The sequence below is a fragment of the Mytilus edulis genome, chromosome 7, assembly GCF_963676685.1.
Source record: "Mytilus edulis chromosome 7, xbMytEdul2.2, whole genome shotgun sequence".
In the NCBI taxonomy this organism is placed as follows: Eukaryota; Metazoa; Mollusca; class Bivalvia; order Mytilida; family Mytilidae; genus Mytilus; species Mytilus edulis.
In genome coordinates, this window is record NC_092350.1 from 81,643,232 (window position 1) to 81,665,152 (window position 21,921).

The following is a 21,921-nucleotide window of genomic DNA, read 5'->3' on the forward strand; positions in this document are numbered from 1 at the left end:
AATTTTGGTGGGGTTCATGTTCCTAGTCTTAAATTTTCTAGGTAATGTTTTGTGTACTTGTGTACGTTTGTCTATTTATTTTTTAGCCATGGTATTGTTAAGTTGGTTTTTTTTAATTATGAGTTTGATTGTCCATTTGGAACCTTTCGCCTCTCCTCTATTACTTTGTTTTTGATATTCAACTAATCAAGTCCTTTATCAATGTATACGGGGAATGTAAGTGCTTAAATAACTACAGGTTTCGAATCCAGACATTTTGATAAGGGGGTTCCATCCATGGAACACCATGAAACCGCCACATTATTAACAAAAAATGGGAAAAAGGGGGTTTCCAACTACTTGATCAGAAAATGAACTAGTTGAACCAAATCATTTGTTGATGTGCCTTTACTATATCAGGGAACTTTCTAGGGAATTGTTTACTACAAGTACCTGTGTAATGAAATTAAATTTCATTGATAGATGAAGAATAGCTTCGTCTAAATCAATTTACCACTTTCTCTAGCATGTCTAGTCTCACTGAGTCTCTCAAAATGATTCAGTTCTTGACACCAGTATAGATGCTTTGGCATTACTGAAGACCAATGTTTAAAAAGTCGTTGGGTATTTGTTCTTTTGTGTTTGCGGCTTCATTGACAAACACATATTAAGCAACCTTTAGATAACAGAATAATCCCTATTTCAGAATCAAAGGATTATGGCTTAATTCTTCTTTGTATGTTTTACTAAAATAAAAATAATGACTTACCTTTGGTCGACTAAACTTATATTGCTCATTGTAAGGACGATTCTAAAACCAATTTCATTGCTCTGAATTACCATTTTAAAAGTGTGCTTTAATATATTTCAATACCTGGATTTGTTGGTTGATTTTTCCGCATTTCTCCACATATTCTATCAAATGAATTGGCAGATGCTTGTTTTTCATTCTTTGGTGGTTCACACACCAGCATATTTTCACGTACATCATCATATTTACTTCTTTTAGCACCATTTGATATCTTCCGATGCTCATCTGTTTGGGAAATTCCTTCGTTTTCTATATGTTTCCGTTTTGTTTTCTTTGCTGGATTGGAGTCGGAATTGTGTTGGGAATGTGTTGCTGAGTGTAGTTTGAACTGTTTTGTAAAAGGTTTTGAGAGAATTGAAGGAGATGACATTGATTTATCTGACTTGTTACTTGATGACGGTTTATATGAACTAGGCAAAGGCGTTGAAGATTTAGTCATTAATTTTTCTGAATAAGGAATTTGTCTAACATAATTTGTTGAAGAACTTGCTGATTTTGTCATCAAATTTGAAGTGGATTTCCTTTTTAATGAATCAGAGATTTGCTTTTCTCTTTTAACATCCACAGTTTGTCTCTCTTCAATTTCAGCCTCTCTTTTTATTTTCTTATTTTTTATATATTCTTGAAATTCTGTTTGAGACGCCATCTCCCTTTTAGTTAATAATCGTTCCTCTTCTCTTTTGGGTTTTTTAATTACTTCAGTTTTGACAGGATCTTGGAATTTTTGTTCAGCAACTTTCAACAAATCATTTACATGATTCAGATTCATTGATGAATGTTGTGAACGTTTTTTCGACTTAACAGGTTTCTCCTCACTTGAAGATTGGTCTGAATACCTATCATCACTATATTTATCATTGTATTTAGTATAACTGGAATGTCCAGAAGATTTCTGAAAATCAAAATCTTTCCCTTTTTCATCATCTTCATTTTTAGAAGTTTCAGATTTTTTTCTCTTTGATACATCTTTGTTATTTGTATGTTTGTCTTTTGATGGTGTCTTGTCAGTCTGTTTAGGAACATCTTTGTTATTTGAATGTTTGTCATGTGATGGTGTCTTGTCAGACTGTTTAGGAACATCTTTGTTATTTGAATGTTTGTCTTTTGATGGTTTCTTGTCAGACTGTTTAGGAACATCTTTGTTATTTGAATGTTTGTCTTTTGATGGTTTCTTGTCAGACTTTTTAGGAACATCTTTGTTATTTGAATGTTTGTCATGTGATGGTTTCTTGTCAGACTTTTTAGGAACATCTTTGTTATTTGAATGTTTGTCATGTGATGGTTTCTTGTCAGACTGTTTAAGAACATCTTTGTTTTTTGTATGTTTATCTTTTGATGGTTTCTTGTCAGACTGTTTAGAAACATCTTTGTTTTTTGAATGTTTGTCATGTGATGGTGTCTTGTCAGACTGTTTAGGAACATCTCTGTTATTTGAATGTTTGTCATGTGATGGTGTCTTGTCAGACTGTTTAGGAACATCTTTGTTATTTGTATGTTTGTCATGTGATGGTTTCCTGTCAGACTGTTTAGGAACATCTTTGTTATTTGAATGTTTGTCATGTGATGGTGTCTTGTCAGACTGTTTAGGAACATCTTTGTTATTTGAATGTTTGTCATGTGATGGGGTCTTGTCAGACTGTTTAGGAACATCTTTGTTATTTGAATGTTTGTCTTTTGATGGTTTCATGTCAGACTGTTTAGGAACATCTTTGTTATTTGAATGTTTGTCTTTCGATGGTTTCTTGTCAGACTGTTTAAGAACATCTTTGTTATTTGTATGTTTGTCTTTTGATGGTGTCTTGTCAGACTGTTTAGGAACATCTTTGTTATTTGTATGTTTGTCTTTTGATGGTTTCTTGTCAGACTGTTTAGGAACATCTTTGTTATTTGAATGTTTGTCATGTGATGGTGTCTTGTCAGACTGATTAGGAACATCTTTGTTATTTGAATGTTTGTTTTGTGATGGTGTCTTGTCAGACTGTTTAGGAACATCTTTGTCATTTGAATGTTTGTCATGTGATGGTGTCTTGTCAGACTGTTTAGGAACATCTTTGTTATTTGAATGTTTGTCTTTTGATGGTTTCATGTCAGACTGTTTAGGAATATTTTTGTTATTTGTATGTTTGTCTTTTGATGGTTTCTTGTCAGACTGTTTAAGAACATCTTTGTTATTTGAATGTTTGTCTTTTGATGGTTTCTTGTCAGACTGTTTAGGAACATCTTTGTTATTTGAATGTTTGTCTTTTGATGGTGTCTTGTCAGACTGTTTAGGAACATCTTTGTTATTTGTATGTTTGTCATGTGATGGTTTCCTGTCAGACTGTTTAGGAACATCTTTGTTATTTGAATGTTTGTCATGTGATGGTGTCTTGTCAGACTGTTTAGAAACATCTTTGTTATTTGAATGTTTGTCTTTTGATGCTTTCTTGTCAGACTGTTTAAAAACATCTTTGTTATTTGAATGTTTTTCTTTTGATGGTTTCTTGTCAGACTTTTTAGGAACATCTTTGTTATTTGAATGTTTGTCATGTGATGGTTTCTTGTCAGACTGTTTAGGAACATCTTTGTTATTTGAATGTTTGTCTTTTGATGGTTTCTTGTCAGACTGTTCAAAAACATCTTTGTTATTTGAATGTTTGTTATGTGATGGTGACTTGTCAGACTTTTTAGGAACATCTTTGTTATTTGAATGTTTGTCATGTGATGGTTTCTTGTCAGACTTTTTAGGAACATCTTTGGTATTTGAATGTTTGTTATTTGATGGTTTCTTGTCAGACTGTTTAAGAACATCTTTGTTTTTTGTATGTTTATCTTTTGATGGTTTCTTGTCAGACTGTTTGGAAACATCTTTTTTATTTGAATGTTTGTCATGTGATGGTGTCTTGTCAGACTGTTTAGGAACATCTTTGTTATTTGAATGTTTGTCATGTGATGGGGTCTTGTCAGACAGTTTAGGAACATCTTTGTTATTTGAATGTTTGTCTTTTGATGGTTTCATGTCAGACTGTTTAGGAACATCTTTGTTATTTGAATGTTTGGCATGTGATGGTGTCTTGTCAGACTGTTTAGGAACATCTTTGTTATTTGAATGTTTGTCTTTTGATGGTTTCATGTCAGACTGTTTAGGAACATATTTGTTATTTGAATGTTTGTCTTTTGATGGTTTCTTGTCAGACTGTTTAGGAACATATTTGTCATTTGAATGTTTGTCTTTTGATGGTGTCTTGTCAGACTGTTTAGGAACATCTTTGTTATTTAAATGTTTGGCATGTGATGGTGTCTTGTCAGACTGTTTAGGAACATATTTGTTATTTGAATGTTTGTCTTTTGATGGTGTCTTGTCAGACTGTTTAGGAACATCTTTGTTATTTGTATGTTTGTCTTTTGATGGTGTCTTGTCAGACTGTTTAGGAACATCTTTGGTATTTGTATGTTTGTCTTTTGATGGTGTCTTGTCAGACTGTTTATGTTTTGAGGAACTTGTATCACTTACTGTTGAACTTCTATTGGAATCAGACTTCGATGAGGATACAACAGTTTGAGCGTTTCGAAAACTTGCAGCTAGTTTTTTAGCTTTCTCAAGTTTTTCCTGTGCAGATAGCTTTTGACTTTTATCTGTTTGTTCTGTGATGTCTTCTGGAGGACGAGGTTTCTTTGGAATTCTAAAAACTTTCTTTTTTCTTCTTCTATTTGTCTTTGCTTCCATTCTTCTTTCATTCTTTGTTGATCCAGTTCTTAAAAAAGGGGAAAATATAGTTGAATAGAACTTCATAAATATTTCAGGTAAAAAATTTACAAAGATAAAAATGATTCAGAAAGAAGTATACTAGTATTCAAACATAAAAATATATTAACATAGTTCTTACAGCTTTAAGTTTAAAGCCCACGTTTTTTTTATTTAATCATGGGATTCAAAATTATCTCACCTGATATTTTTATTTACAATTGATGCATAACTCAATGCAACTGTTAAACTTTTACGTTAGTGTCAGAAATATAAGCAAAAAATTGCATTTATATACCTATGTTCTATTTTTTTTTAAATATGTCTGCCATGTTGGCAGGCAAGATCCTCTGACACATTTTTTAAACTAGATGCCCTAATGATAATTGTGGCTTAGTTCGGATAAATTATTCCCAGATGTTTCAGAGGGAAGACTTTTGTAAAAGATTACAAAAATTTCCGAAAAATTGTTAAAAAATGACTTTAAAGGTGAATAACTCCTTATGGGGATAATTGACCATTTTGGTCATGTCGACTTATTTGTAGATCTTACTTTGCTGAATATTATTGTTTGTTAACGGTTTATATAGAAAGGAAGATGTGGTAAGATTGCCAATGAGACCACTCTCCACGAGAAACCAAATGACACACAAATTAGCCAACAAAGGTCACCGTACGGCCTTCAACAATGAACAAAGCCCATACCGCAAAGTCAGTTGTAAAAGGCCCCAAAATGACAATGTAAAAGAATTCAAACGAGAAAACTAACGGTCTAATTTATGTACAACAAATGAACGAAAAACAAATATGTAACACATAAACAAACGACAACCACCAAAATACAGGCTCCTGACTTGGGACAGGCACATACATACAGCATGTGGCGGGCTTAAGCATGTTAGCGGGATCACAACCCTCCCCCTAACCTGGGACAGTGGTGTAACAGTACAACATAATAACGTTCTATGAAATTCAGTTGAAAGAGGCTTAACTCATCAGATGGATAAAAATATAAATACTGCAACTACAGGTGGACGTGGTTGGGTACTTGTACATCCAAACAACAACAAGACACTCAATAGAGATCTGAAAGTACTCACAGTTACTTACAGCTAGTTCAAAGCCACTCTCAACAAAAACAACAAGTCATGCATCTTAGAGTAAGTTATCATTCTGTACACATCCAATATCAAACTGGAATAAGTGTAAAGACGTAAAAAATAGTCAGTGAAAAAATGACTTTGTGCAATGCCAAGATACAGGCAAATAGTTGATCCATGAATTTGTTTATGTATATATAACACTGATATTCAGTCTGCTTTAAATTTACTTTCTATAATAATATTCAAGATAAAATAATCTATTGAGCGGAGCCTGATACGAATGCAGTGGTCGAACCCTGAACAGTTGGGGCAAATGTTTAAGCTTCATACTATCTGAATTTGTGTTGTAATCAAATTGTTGCCATACTAAAGGTTTCTAATACATACTAAATGTGGTAAAAGATTTGACATCTTTTACCACATTTAGTCTTCTGCGCAATACTGTGCGATTAAAGATTACGTCTAAAAAAAATTCAATATTTGAAATTTGAATAAATGATCTGCAGGGTGCAGCTTGATACGACCGCAGAGGTCGAACCCTGATCAGTTAGAAAAGGAATGGACACAACATTCAAGTCAGCACAGAAGGGCTGACTATTGGGCTGGTGATACCCTCGGGGAAATAAATCCCCACCAGCAGGGGTATCGACCTAGTGGTTGCAAATAAACTAATAGATACCAGGATCAAAATTTTGTATTAACTAGACGCGCGTTTCGTCTAAAAAAGAACCCCAATAATTCAATTTTTGATGAAGTCAAACTTATTTAGTTTTAGACCCTTAATTTTGATCTCAATATAGATCAATTTTAAACGGGGCCCAAAATCCAAAAATGTAAATAAACTGTTAGATTCAGCATATCAAAGAACCGCATAAATTTAACTTTTGTTGAAAATCCAATCTGATGGAACAGTCCGTGAGTTGATGGAATACTGGAATTGTAGGGTGAGTGCTGGTGAGATCTCAGTTGAACATGTTTTCAGGAACCGTGTTGGTATCTTGTTCAGACGCTTTTTATTGGTTAAGTCCCTTTAAAGCTTAATGATAGGAATTTCGTTGATTCGGATGTCATTTATGCTTTCAAATTGTCATTTGAATTGTGTAACGAATTCTGTAGTTGCCGATCTAAGTGCAGTTTCATTCATCTTTTTCCAAAGGTGAATATTCCTACATTGTTTGATTCTTTTCTCTTTGAGACTTGGTGGGTAGTATCATAAAGGACTATGTCATGGTCACTTTTGTCACCAACTGATGGTAGTTTTTACAACATAGTTTAAATGCCGAGTGACTAGAAAATGTTCTTGTCGAGTATGGAAATCCACAATCTGTTATACCCCCTAAATCATGTGATAGGTCTTAAGATAGTTGATTGACTTTCTGTGCATATTGATGACCAGCTATGGTGTTTTTTTTTTCCAGCAGATATCTTGGATTTTTAAGTCTCCCGATAAGAGAGTTCTATGAAAATCTGTCTGATTTCATAAGTAATTATGAAATTAGAACTGTAATAATAGGAGGTGACAGGAACGTTGTACTGTCAAATTTAGATGGAAACTAACAAGCGATAAAACCAAAAATAGAAAACCAGTGAATAGTGTAAAATTAGTAATGAAAACGCACAATCTTTTAGATATATGGCAATATTTAAATCCCAAAAATTTCGGAAAGACAAAATTGCAGTCAAGCAAGTAGAATTGAATGAAAGGTTTCCACAGATTTCAATATAAACAATATGCACATGTATATAATTTACTGGTAACATTCCCAAGTTATGTCTCTTTGAAATGACACACAGAGAGCTTAACTGGAAACTAGTATGTAAACAAAATTATTTTTCTATGAATATTCAGGAACAAAGAACAAAACCCGCCGACATATACAATATCTTCAAAAACGAATTTGGATTATACTTTAAAGTTAACAGATATGTGAAAAAAAAACTCAAAAGAAATCCTATTCGTTTTCAAACATTTCTATATTTTGTACTAGATATGTACATGTTCCGGACTATATGAGTATTTGGACCATACGCGTATGGTCATGACCATACGGGTATATACTCATATGGTCGGGATAATTAACAATCTGTTACGATTTACTTTTAATGTCTTTATATTGTATGACCGGTCATTAAAAAGACGATATCATATAGGTATCTATATTATTATATAATAATATAAAGATTAGCTAAATAAGAATTAGAAGTTTCGCATAGTAAATTTTACTTACTTGTCAAAACTATAATAAACACATTTTATATCTATGGTCATCATTACCGATGGTCATTACCGATGGTCATTACCGATTCGTTATTACGAGTAAATGGCAATATGTCGACTTAAAAAAATAAATTCCAAACATTTCTTAATAATCTGCTACACAAGATGTCACTGGAAACAAACATAGTTTATTTAAGTTTTCTTGTGAATATGGTGTATTGCAATCATGTTACGATATTTCAGATCTAAGTCTTCCTAACACACCGTAAACATATCGGAATGGCCCAAGACCTGTGTATCACTGTACGCAGCTACAAAAAGGCTGGATTTTAACTCGCAAACAAAAGGTGTAAATGAAAATGATCGTGCATAACCAAGATTTGCAAATGCAAAAAATCTATGATACCATGTGGAGGTAAATGTCACCCAAAGCCTACATGCAAGAATGTTATATGCGATAAAATCGAAATATGGCATCAATATTTTAATTTTTACGAAGTATTTGAATTATAAAAATAATACATTGTTATGTAACCATTATTCCTTTTTTTTAGATATAGTTTTGGTATTATTGAAACTTTTATTATGTACTTAAAAAAAATATACTTATATGGTCCAAATACACATATGGTCCGGCCCGTTAATAACCAAACGAGTATTATACTCATATGGTCCGACCATACGCGTACGGTTGGACCATACACGTATGGTTGGTCCATATGAGTATACGCATATAGTCATGACCATACGCTTATGGTTCAAATACTTATATGGTCCGGAACATACATATAGTATTCAAATATGGTTGTGAAGAATAACGTTTAGATTAATAACTTAATATGTATCTATAAAATGAGACATTACACAAACAAAATAAAAATTGACACCTCAGAGTACAGACAAACCTATGGATCTGCAAAATTATTAAGGGATGGCAGGAACATGATAATTAAATTTTAAATGCATTTTATGTTTCAGAAAATTTAAAACTTTACCAGATTTTGCTATTCATTTTTTTGTTCGTACCTGCAGAAATTGCCAAAATTAACTAAGTTTGGAAAGAGGTTTAAGAATCTCCCCTAATGTATTACATGTTGTGAGTAGTATTGATTTAAATGTACAATAGATGGACGATTGACATCTGCAAACAATAGGTGATTTTTAACGGTGTAACTGAGAGGACTGTATCAAATGAAACTCGTTTGTTTACTTTACTATCTTCTGCAGACTGGAAGAAACTGCACATCAAAATCCAGTAAAGTTTTTAATTTTCTGAAATGTAGACTACACATTACTATTATTTATACTGCAATAAGCTATTTTACTTTACAGATAAAGCTATACGTATAAACATTAGCTTTATACGTCAATGACCCCCAACTAACCTATAAGCCCCGCCTCCTTATTGTATTTCATCAACAACGCTACGTCACGACCATGACAACGTAAAGTAACAATGGTCAAACTTTAATGAATTTAAACTTTATGTCTTCAAATTGGTTATTTATACACCATGATTATCAAATGTTATTAAATAAAATCATTTTACCTTTTGTAATTCCTAATATGTCAATGTCTTATCGCCTGGACTACGCTCATAGGGAAATACCCCAAAATGGTACCACAAGAGGGAAATTCCATATACTTTTTTTAACAATTTTTGTTATATATTGTTTTCAATTTCAAATATTTTTTTTCGATTTCAGTATAAAAACAATATACGTATAGTGTCTTGAAATATGAAATTTATTTGTATTCGGCACGAAACGGGAAAATGCTCGGTGGAACCTCGCATTTTCCCGTTTCTAAGCCTCATACAAATAAATTTCATATTTCAAGACACTATACGTATATTGTCTAAATATCTAGTTCCTGCCATGCCTTTAATTTTTTGTTCTATATATATTAGTTTGTATGTATTCATAGTAAATGTTAAAGTGTTAACACGGCCATATAACTCCTTATGATGAACTTTATGAAAACCCTTAAATAACACTTTAATATTCTAAAACTTTAAATCATAACACCAAAAAATCAAACAATATAATGAAAGATAATACATTTTCATTTCGATAACAATAAAAATGTAACGTCGTACCTTTTGATAATAATCCAAAAGTGAAAAGATTAACACATGAACTATATTATCCTTCAATCATGTCAGGTTACTTAGGCCGTGTTCACATTGACCTAAATTCGGTGTTGTGTTAGTGTAACTCACACGTAAACTAAACACAATTGCGTTCCCATTGATAAAACTCAATGTTTACATGTAGTTTAAATCATGTTTTATCTACACACAGTCGATAGTCAATGTAGGCCTTGTGTAGGTTAAGTGTACACAAAACTAGGCATTTAGGACATTAGTTTTACCGTGTATCTATACTATTAAACGAGAAGACCTCATTTTGGGTGTCGCTTCTCTTCTTTCCACAATAAATTAATCAACACGCCTCTGTGTCCTATAGGTACAGTGCATAGTCGCATTTGTCATCCATTTATATGATTATTCAGATTGAGTTATTTTGGGAGAAAAACGAGAAAAAAGGCATCCGGATATTGTCCCGTCATTGGACGAAATTTTAAGTCAGATTAGACTTCCGGTTTGCGTTTTTCTGTATACTTTGAACATACATATACTACGAATAAAGTGCATGTATTTTCAGAATTTTATCTGCTATCATTTTCAAGTTAACTATCCACGGCGGTCACAGAGTTTATTAAATAGAGAGGGTCTGTATACTATATCAATGACCACCATGGATAGATTAGTAAACTTAGAATTTACACTTTATTTATATAGTAATGAATGTTCATAATATACAGATAAGCGCTAAAATTATTCATGTGAACTTTTGATACCTTTTCTGAAATTCCAGTCATTAATTCTTTTACAAAATTCATTGATTACAAAAATAAAGAAGATGTGGTATGATTGCCATGTTGCGACAACTCTCTACAAGAGACCAAAATGACACAGAAGTTAACAACTATAGGTCACCGTACGGCCTTCAACAAAATGCAAAACCCATACCGCATACTCAGCTTCAAAAGGCCCCGAAATGACAATGTAAAACAATGCAAACGAGAAAACCAGCGGCCTTTAATATTTATGTACAAAAAATGAACGAAACACAAATATGTAACACATAAACAAACGACAACCACTGAATTACAGGTTCCTTACTTAAATGTTCATAACATACTATATGTATGTTCATATTGAAATTGATAGAAAACCAAAAATTAGGAACTTTGGAAATAAAGGTGGAGGGATAAAAAAAAATCATTTTCCTGTCCCCAATAACCTATGACTTATGATACTTTTGCAGAAATTCTCCAGTCATTCAGTATTTTACAAAATTCTTTCAACAACACTTTACATACTTTAAACTACGCTCTCAGAATGCCCGCGATTTCGCGGGTTTGTTCTAGTATATTTTAAAAGAAGGAAACTATTTTTAAGTAAAATTGATATTTTGATAAATATTAGTATATAGTTCTTTACAGCAATTATTGTCCAAATTTTACAGATTTTTTTTTTGATAAAAAAAATTAACGTTCTTTATCAAGACTCAAAGCAGCATCATTGCCGAACCCATAATGCAGCAACCAATTGATTTTCGGGGGGGGGGGGGGGGGGGGGTCCTTTATAGTTGAGTATAAAACATAAAGGCAAGGGGGTGGGGGTGGTGAGCTACGGATTTTGTTTTGGAAACCCAAAATGTTTCCGGTTTTTGACCCTGAATTGTTTTTTGTTTGTTTCACCCTCAGCTGCCACTTTATATAATGCTTAAATTGATTTCGACTTGTCACCAAAATTTGTCCTGAAAAAAATCAATATCCCATGCCACTTACCCCCCCCCCCGCTCCCCTTTCCCTTCCCCCAAAAATGAAGTAAATAGTTGCTGCCTGATTCATTTGCAAAGGTCTTCCCGAATCGACTTGACGTACACAGAAATATTCGCCACTGGTCTTTACTCAAACAACGATTCACGCATAAATGCATGACTAAAAAAATTGTGAGGTAAATGATATGTTTGTCTAGTATCTCAGATCCGTTAAATAACACTTAAAATAAATTTAAAAAAACCGTTACCCTATTCCTTTACCAAATACTTCTTGGAGAAGAAATACCATTTGAAACAAACAGAAAAGATAAAAATGTAGTGATCCCTAATATCTCAATCCTTTTTTTTCCGGCTGTAAGCACGCTGCTGCAGCTAACGTTTTCTAATGCGTAATCCAGACATCTCTAGTATATTTAAACTACTACAAACAATAAAAATGGCTTTCATAAAGTAGTAACCACTTAACTTAAAAAAAAGGGGGAGGGTTATTTTTTTTTATCTGAGTCAGATTTTTTTTCGCGCGTACGTTTTTATTCCTTTTTTTTCTATGCTGGTGATCAAATACTTTTTTTTCAATTTTAACACTATAATGTATGGGGAAACTCTTGATTCAGAATAATTTTTTTATCATTTGTATGACCACTTTTTTTTTTTTTTTTTTTATCAAATTGGGGAACGGAATATTTCCATTTCCACCCCACCCCCTTTTGAAAAGAAATGGTTGTTCCCTTACCGCTAGAACAATTGTCCAAAAATTTTGAATTCAGTTCTTCGTAATGAACATTTAACACTGGACACTTTTAATTTGCAAAACACTCATTTGCAAATCCGCCGCCGCCTCAAACAAGAGCTACAATATCATGTATATAACCAAAATGTGCGGAATTACATGGGATTCAATAATTTCATTGGTTTTATACTGTTACTTTCATATTTATTTTGCAATTTGAATTATAAAAACATGGGATTTTCAATATCCCATGGGACAGGGCAAAATCCCATGGGATTTACCATTATCCCATGGGATTTTGGTTAAATCCCATGGGATTTTTTTTGGTCCCATGGGATTATTGTTGTCCCATGGGATATTTGTTGTCCCATGGGACAAAAAAAATCCCATGGGACTATAATTATCCCATGGGATTTTTAATATCCCATGGGACAAAATAAAATCCTATGGGATTAAAATTATAAATATATATATATAAATATAAAGTTATGTGTATGTTACAATGAATGCTGTTTGGTAGTAAAATGTTTTAAATGTATACGAGTTTTTTTTATATTTTTTATATATACATATATATAATTTTTTTTAAATTTTGTCACAAACATGTTTTTTTTTTGTTTATATGACAATAAATATTATTCTTATTTTGGAATGTATAATAATAATATTTTACAGTCAAAGAATAAAGTCCTTTCACTGAAACAAAATGATGAAATTTCTAAATAAATGAAAAAATATTGTTTTGAAATCTTTGTCTTGTTTATTCTATTATGAAAAATAGAACTGAAAAAATATTTCATATTCTGACTGAATAGTTCACTCTTTTCATGAGGTAAGATTTTCTTTGTTATAGGTTCATTGCAATACTTGTATAGGCAAACAATTTGAATTATATATAACTTTGTGGTGTACATAATAGTATGCTTATAATTGCAAATTTATAATATAAACACTTTTTGTTAAAGTTTTTGCTTTCTTTATTCACAGCTTGCTATGTACAATTATTCAGTCCACTATATAAGAGTGAAGTCAATAAATAATTTCATTCACTAGAATATTCCTGCAATTCTTAGACAAAACATTTTTTCAATCTGTTCTTCAAAGATCTTCCTCTGTACATCTTTATTGAATGGAGAGATTCAAATGAGAAGACAAAGCAAGTTTATTTGGACAACAACATTCTAATATCTTGTTCATTCGTTCCATCTTTCAATTGATAATTACATTGTTGTATTTATATGATCAAGTTCTTGTGCATCAATGATCGTGATGATATGACTCCTTTTTGTTTATAGTCATCATGTTGAAATTTCCTCTTTCAAATAAATGTAGGAAAAAACATGTTCCATTTCAAATTAATAAAAAAGTCGCACTATGGAGAAAAATATCAGCTTTAAGTTTTCCGTTCAGTATTGATCTGTGAATGATGACCATGAAAATCCAGATTTCTGACCTACAAATACACAAACTCAAAAATTATCAGTGAAGAGATCAATAAAATGGCTATTTTATCATGTTTATGATTAATATGATAAACTTTCATTTAAATATTCAAGTACTAAATTACAGAAATCGCTTAAATTTTATAATAGTTTAGTTACAGTTAAAGTACAGCTTATTTAAATTATAATAAAAAATATAGGCCACCGATGAGTTAAATAAGATATTACATTTTTAATGCCAAAAAATGGCTTTTTTGCACCAAAGGGAGATAATTTGGAGCTTTTTCAATGATATATGCATTTTAAAAGTCATCTGGGGCCAAACCGAATTGATTGTTTTGAATGATTTGGTGTACCATATGATAAAGATATAAATAAATTGAGTTATGAAAAAAAAATATTAAAACATTTTTCTGAAATTGTTATACCCTAGAGCCTCCTTAAATGTCATTTGATCTCTATTGGAGAAATGTCTCATTGGAAATCAGACTGCTAAGTGTTTCTTATTTTTATATCAACCCAGCCATATTATACCTGTCTAATATCAGGAGCTTGTACATAGTTCAGTGGTTGATGTTGGTTCATACCCGTCATTTTTATTTTTCATAATTTTTTGTTTTTATAAATTAGTCTGGTATATTTGACGTTTGAATTGATGCTCTGTTTCAAATTTGGTTAGTGTTGACTTTTATAGATTACTATAACATGTATAGGATATGGGTTTTCTCATTACTTACAGGTCATCAATGGCCTCTAATAAGTAATTACAATGCTTACATCCACTAAATTGAACTCTGATGGATAGTTTTCTCTTTCATCATACCACATCTTATTTTAATAAATATTTAATTATTATTCAAGGACAAAATTTTTTATAACAGTGGACTTACCATTTAGGCTTTGTTGACCTCTGTAAATCTTATTTTGTTGATAATTTCTTCTGTTTATAGTTTCCCCTTTATCTTTCATGTTCTTGCCCTACACATAAAAGGGTAAACATCATTTAATGACAAAAATAACTACTACATGTATTACATAATTAGTAGGCAACTGAAAATTTTGTCTTATTTGTATATAACATCAACTTACTCATCATTCTTGCTGTTCAATATCATGAATATTATCATTATTCTATGAATATGAGGTCACAGTAAAATTAACCTTGGCAGGCAGACAACTTTTTTTATATGATACCTTGTAGTCATTCCATACAACAAGTAGACCTATGCTTAAAAAATCTAAGGCCAAAATTAAAAATATGTTTGTTTCCCCTCCCCCCCACACGGGTCAAAAATAAGCGCCCGGGTCAAAAAATTATTTTCCACAAAAAAATCGAAATTATTTTTTTCCTGAAAATAATTTGTTTCCATTTTTGGAAAGTGCTTGAAAGCAGAAGGATTGATAATCTAAATAAATACACTCAAATTGAGCACAAACAACTGATAAGTGGCCTGGACTGGACAAGTCAAACCATTCATGTGACCATGCTATGACAATCACATCCAGTTAAAAAAAACTAGAGGCTCTCAAGAGCCTGTGTCGCTCACCTGTTAATGTGTTTACTGATGTCAGCCATCTTCGTTGGTAGGCGGGGTCATTAGACACTTTTTTTTTTAAATAGATACCCTAGTATTATGATTGTGGCCAAGTTAGGTTAAATTTGGCCAAGTAGTTTTAGAAATGATTTTTATACAAGTTACAAAAATGACGAAAAGTTGTTCAATATTGACTATAAAGGGCAATAACTCCTTAAGGGGTCCTCTAACAATTTTGATCATGCTGACTTATTTGTAGATCTTACTTTGCTGAACATTATTGCTGTCTACAGTTTATCTCTATCTATAATAGTATTCAAGATAATAACCAAAAACTGCAAAATTACCTTAAAATCACCAATTTTAGCCATGTCGGCCATTTTGTTTGGTAGGCTGAGTCATCGGACACATTTTTTAAACTACAAACCACAATGATAATTGTGGCCAAGTTTGGTTAAATTTGGCAAAGTAGTTTCAGAGAAGAAGATTTTTAAAAAAGTTACAAAAAATTATGAAAAGTTGTTAAAAATTGACTATAAAGGGCAATAACTCCTTAAGGACTGACAATTTTGATCATGTTGACTTATTTGTAGGTCTTACTTTGCTGAACATTATTGCTTTTACAGTTTATCTCTATCTATAATAGTATTCAAGATAATAACCAACCAGGTGCTCCGCAGGGCGCAGCTTTATACGACCGCAGAGGTCGAACCCTGAACAGTTGGGGCAAGTATGGACAAAACATTCAAGCATGATACAGCTCTGAATTTGGATTGTGATCAAATTTTTGACATTACATGGGTTTTTTTTACACAAAACAAATGCCAAGATTTTACAAATCAATTAAAGATTTCTTCTTCAAACTTTTTAAATCTAAAATTAAATAGTTGACACAGCATAGGTTTCTGACACAGAATGAATGTGGTCTAATGAACTTAAAAGTTTTTTTTTGCCTTTGAGCAATTCACTATGCTGTTGAATATTAATCCTCTCAAAAAAATGTTTGAAGAAATTTTCTTTTTATTTATGAAATCTGAAATGAGAAAAATTTAACCCCCCCCCCCCTTTTTTTTCACATCCCTGTTTCCCTTTTTCAAAACTGATATCAATTCAAATTTCTAATGGAGTTTGCAACAATAACTACTCATTTAAATACATCATAAAATATTAAGATGTAAAAAAACTGCTTGTTATCACTGAATGGTAAAGATTATTCAAATTTATCAGTTGGTAGTAAAAAGTGTATATACATTGTATATTGTATATAACAAAGATTTAAGTTGATTCTGGACAAAGAAAGATAACTCCAATTAAAAAAAATTCTTGCTATTGCACAATATTGTGCAATAGGATATTTCTTGCTTACTATTCTGGACAAAGAAAGATAACTCTAATTAAAAAAAAATTTGCTATTTCACAATATTGTGCAATTAGATATTTCTTGCCATTGCACAATACTGTGCAATTGAAAAGACTTGCTATTGCACAATACTTAATATAATAATTTTAGATCCTGATTTGGACCAACTTGAAAACTGGGCCCATAATCAAAAATCTAAGTACATGTTTAGATTCAGCATATCAAAGAGGCCCAAGAATTCAATTTTTGTTAAAATCAAACTTAGTTTAATTTTGGACCCTTTGGACTTTAATGTAGAATTTGAAATTTGAAAACAGGACCAAAAATGAAGAATCTACATACACAGTTAGATTTGGCATATCAAAGAACCCCAAGGATTCAATTTTTGATGAAATCAAACAAAGTTTAATTTTGGACCCTTTGGACCTTAATGTAGACCAATTTGAAAACTGGACCAAAAAACTTCAATAATCAAGAATCTAAGTACATTTTTAGATTCAACATATCAAAGAACCCAACCGATTCATTTTTTGTCAAAATCAAACTAAGTTTAATTTTGGACCCTTTGGACCTTATAATGTAGACCAATTTGAAAACGGGACCAAAAGTTGAGAATCTACATATACAGTTAGATTCGGCATATCAAAGAACCCCAATTATTCAATTTTGATGAAATCAAACAAAGTTTAATTTTGGACCCTTTGGGCCCCTTTTTCCTAAACTGTTGGGACCAAAACTCCCAAAATCAATACCAACCTTCCTTTTATGGTCATAAGCCTTGTGTTTAAATTTCATAGATTTGTATTTACTTATACTAACGTTATGGTGCGAAAACCAAGAAAAATGCTTATTTGGGTCCCTTTTTGGCCCCTAATTCCTAAACTGTTGGGTCCTAAACTCCCAAAATCAATACCAACCTTCCTTTTGTGGTCATAAACATTGTGTTTAAATTTCATAGATTTCTATTTACTTAACCTAAGGTTATTGTGCAAAAACCAAGAAAAATGCTTATTTGGGCCCTTTATTGGCCCCTTATTCCTAAACTATTGAAACCAAAACTCCCAAAATCAATCCCAATCTTTCTTTTGTGGTCATAAACCTTGTGTCAAAATTTCATAGATTTCTATTAACTTAAACTAAAGTTAAGGTGCGAAAACCAAGAAAATGCTTATTTGGGCCCTTTTTGGCCCCTAATTCCTAAAATGTTGTGACCAAAACTCCCAAAATCAATACCAACCTTCCTTTTATGGTCATAAACCTTGTCTTAAAATTTCATAGATTTCTATTCACTTTTACTACAGTTAGAGTGCGAAAACTAAAAGTATTCGGACGCCGGACGACGACGACGACGACGACGCCGACGCCAACGTGATAGCAATATACGACGAAAATTTTTTCAAAATTTGCGGTCGTATAAAAACTGCAAAATTTCCTTAAAATAACCATTTCACAGGCAGCAACCCATCAACAGGTTGTCCGATTCGTCTGAAAATTTCAGGGCAGATAGATCTTGACCTGATCAACAATTTTACCCCATGTCAGATTTGCTCTAAATGCTTTGGTTTTTGAGTTATAAGCCAAAAACTGCATTTTACCCCTATGTTCTATTTTTAGCCATGGCGGCCATCTTGGTTGGTTTGACAGGTCACGCCACACATTTTTTAAACTAGATACCCCAAGGATGATTGTGGCCAAGTTTGGTAGAATTTGGCCAAGTAGTTTCAGAGGAGAAGATTTTTGTAAAAGTTTACAGACGACGGACGCACGACAGACGACGAATGCCAAGTGATGAGAAAAGCTCACTTGACCTTTCAGGTCAGGTGAGCTAAAAAAAAACTGCCTTCCTGGTCTGTTTACAAAGGGTAGACCCGGGGAGGGGAAACAGACATTCTTTTAAATGTGGCCTGATAAAATGACAAAACCAAGAAAACTTATCATTGACCAAAGAACAATAAAATGCGGTCATGGTTTATATATGAATCTGCCATTCAGACATGCACACCTTACAATTGTTTCATATCTACCAAATATAATCTACCTGTAACTTTAAACATATGATAAACTGACAAAACAATGCAGTGTTTCATTGACCAATGAACCATGCATGAAAATGAGGTCAAGTTCATATAAAATATGACAGACAGCTAAGTGCATCTTACAATTATTTCATTCACTAAATAAAGGGGCCTTATTGCTTACAGTATCCGGAAAATTGACCAAACCACAAAAACTAAATATTTTCAAAGTTCCTTATACCCTGCCAATTTGTTATGGTTGTGCCTGTTCCAAGTCAGGATCCGATAATTCAGTGATTGTCGTTTGTTTATGTGTAACATATCTGTTTTTCAATTTTTTTGTACATAAATTAGGTTGTTAGTTTTCAACTTTCAACTTGGCTATCATGTGTAAAATCATACAAGTGTTGGGAAAACAGGAAGTTGTCGAGTGATGAATCTGAAAATGCATCACACGGTATAGCTGACTTATTTAACCCTGAAACCAAATTTCAGAAATCCTTCTATTGTAGTTCCTAAGGAAAATGGGACGAAAAATATTCATCGGACGGACTGACTGACACAAGGATGGATGGACAGACAGGGGTAAAACAGTATACCCCCCCCCCCTTTTTTAAAGTGGGGGCATAATTTTAATACGGGGCTATAAAAACCCATGCAAGATGTCAAAACAAAAAGAAGTAACCTAATTTTTACTTGTTACAGTTAGGGGCTATTTATTTATTGTCGGTTATACATATAACAATACAACATATTAAAGGTCTGTAGAGCTTTTATCCGACATACATATATATGACAAGCACAATACATTTGTACATGAAACATAAAGCTCATCACTGAGATAGTAGTCTCAGATAGAGGGAGGCGGGGTCAACCAAACTCCCCTATTCAATCTGAATGCAGGACAGAAAGTCACAGTGAGTCAAAAAGTCACACACTGTCACAGGACAAAGTCACAATTTAGTTTTGAGATTATTTTTCTTTGAACAAGAAAACACTCTTTTTGTATTTTTCTTGAAGTTTTATACATGAACATGATGTAGCAACTTTAAATTAAAATTTATTAAAAACAAATAAATCAGTGCATTAGGTTTGCGCACATTACCATTACATTTGCGCACAAAAATCATTACGTTTGTGTGCAGCTTTTGATTACATTTGCACGCATTTTTTAACATGTAAATATAAAAAAAAAGATATAGTATGATTGCCTTTTACAGCTGACTATGCGGTATGGGCTTTACCTCGGGCTTTGCTCATTGTTGAAGGCTGTTTGGTGACCTATGGTTGTTAATGTCTGTGTCATTTTGGTCTCTTGTGGACAGTTGTCTCATTGGCAATCATACCATACCTTCTTTATATTGGCTTATGGTTGAAGGCCGTAAAGACCTCTAGTTGTTAATGTCTGTGTCATTTTGGTCTCTTGTGGACAGTTGTCTCATTGGCAATCATACCACATCTTCTTTTTTATATTATGAACAATTTCCTAAAATTAAAAATGAATATATGTAATAAAAAGAAGATATTTCAAAATCTTTTTTCATTTATATTCAATCAACAATTGTTTGTGACTTTTTGTCCTATTAACCACAGGAGGTTGAAATCCTATCAATGAGGGTCTATAAATATGTCAACTCGACTATCACAGTAGAGCTTCTCTCGTATGAGTTGACATATTTATAGACCCTCATTGATAGGATTTCAACCTCCTGTGTATTAACTGTTACTTTATGCCTGAGTTTGACATGTGTTTGACTTTTTGTCGGAATGTCCTGTGACTTTCTGTTTTTGCAGAAGTCCAGGGAGTGTTAAAAAATCACATGTGAAAGTTGAGAGTCAACACTTACACAGGGACTAGTCTACACAATACTTTTTCAGAATGTCAGCAAAAAAGAATCACTGGTGACAGGGGAGTGTAACCGATGAATTGATCCTGAATCAGATAAGATTTTCCCGGTACGTCTAAACACCGCTCAGGAGGACCTCCTGGGTGCACACATGCAGGGCATACAAAGTGCACTCATGGCAGACCCTATATAGTCGCCGTCGTATCTGCACACATGATGGATGTATATATTCGTTATAGATCGTCATACACTTCTCATTTTAGAGTTAAATTTGCAAGCAACCTCTTAAGATTCTAAAATAATAATGCTACTAAAAATATATTATTTCCCCCAATTTTCGCAATTTTTTCGCCATATAAAATATTTAGGCGACTGTGCTTTTAGTGAATATAAACGATGACGAGGCCTCACGAATAAATATAAATATGAAATATACTGGAACATCGATTAGCATAGATCGAGCAGCAGAGTAAACTTCCACATAAATCTCGAAGTTATTTACGCCGGATAATATAGACTGTGCTCCTGAATAAAGTTGTCAAATACATTAATTTGTGTTTTTTACTTCTACAAGAAATTTGATTCAAATGCTAATTACGCACCATTTGCTGAGCAGAGAATCATTCTAAGCCAGGAACCGTCTATACTAACTGATAACAGTAAGAATAGAAAGTCTCTGTAAAAAGGCAGTCAATACTAACAGAACTGTATTAACTTAATGATACATGTACATCAAGTTCCAGCACCTCACCAAGCACCCTTGCCTTGCATACTGAGATGGCAAACTGGTGTGTGTCAGTATTTTAATATAAAACTGCGTAGGTTCATATCGTTTGATTGACGTTTGTTTGGTTATTTTTTAAGGATCGTTGTAAAATTATATCTAAATCTTTGTTAAAATACGATTTTAAATTGTTCAATTCTTTCTATTTCATAATTTTGTCAAAGTCTACTTTTTAAAGTTTTAAATTTTACAGAAAAAATGAATATTCCAATTTGATTTGAAGAAAATCTTTTTGAACTGTCATGACATGGTGTTGCAAAGCTGATTACAGGTAACTATAACATACAGTAATTTTCCATTACGACAGTGCGTGTATTCTCGGGTGTGTATAACGTATAGTTTTCTAGAGAACATCCTGTCTACGTGTAATACAGATTGATGACATTATACAACATTTCTTTGGTTAAATGTGATAAGGTATCTGTATCCATTCCCTATTTCAACACCACTAATTTTTCGAAGAAAAAAAATCAAAAAAAAAATTATATGAAATTAAGAAGAAAAGTAGCAAATATAAACTTC

At 32.5% G+C, this 21,921-nt stretch overlaps 1 protein-coding gene and 1 long non-coding RNA gene across 2 annotated transcripts; both read right to left on the bottom strand.

Annotated features, from left to right (window-relative positions):
- Positions 1–836: 836 nt before the first annotated feature.
- On the bottom strand, positions 837–10,213 carry LOC139483453 (micronuclear linker histone polyprotein-like). The gene is made up of 2 exons (XM_071267477.1): positions 9,934–10,213; positions 837–4,524 (listed from the first exon to the last, which is right to left on the bottom strand). The coding sequence occupies exon 2, from the start codon at positions 4,494–4,496 to the stop codon at positions 837–839; it is 3,660 nt and encodes a 1,219-aa protein (XP_071123578.1). The 5' UTR covers positions 4,497–4,524; positions 9,934–10,213.
- A 2,940-nt stretch (positions 10,214–13,153) lies between these two features.
- On the bottom strand, positions 13,154–20,701 carry LOC139482393 (uncharacterized). The gene is made up of 3 exons (XR_011654846.1): positions 20,616–20,701; positions 14,749–14,836; positions 13,154–13,869 (listed from the first exon to the last, which is right to left on the bottom strand). It is a non-coding gene; the product is annotated as an uncharacterized lncRNA (long non-coding RNA).
- Positions 20,702–21,921: the final 1,220 nt, after the last annotated feature.

Bases quoted from the DNA above. Each gene is read 5' to 3' on its own strand.
- LOC139483453 (XM_071267477.1), bottom strand. From the start codon at position 4,496: ATGGAAGCAAAGACAAATAGAAGAAGAAAAAAGAAAGTTTTTAGAATT.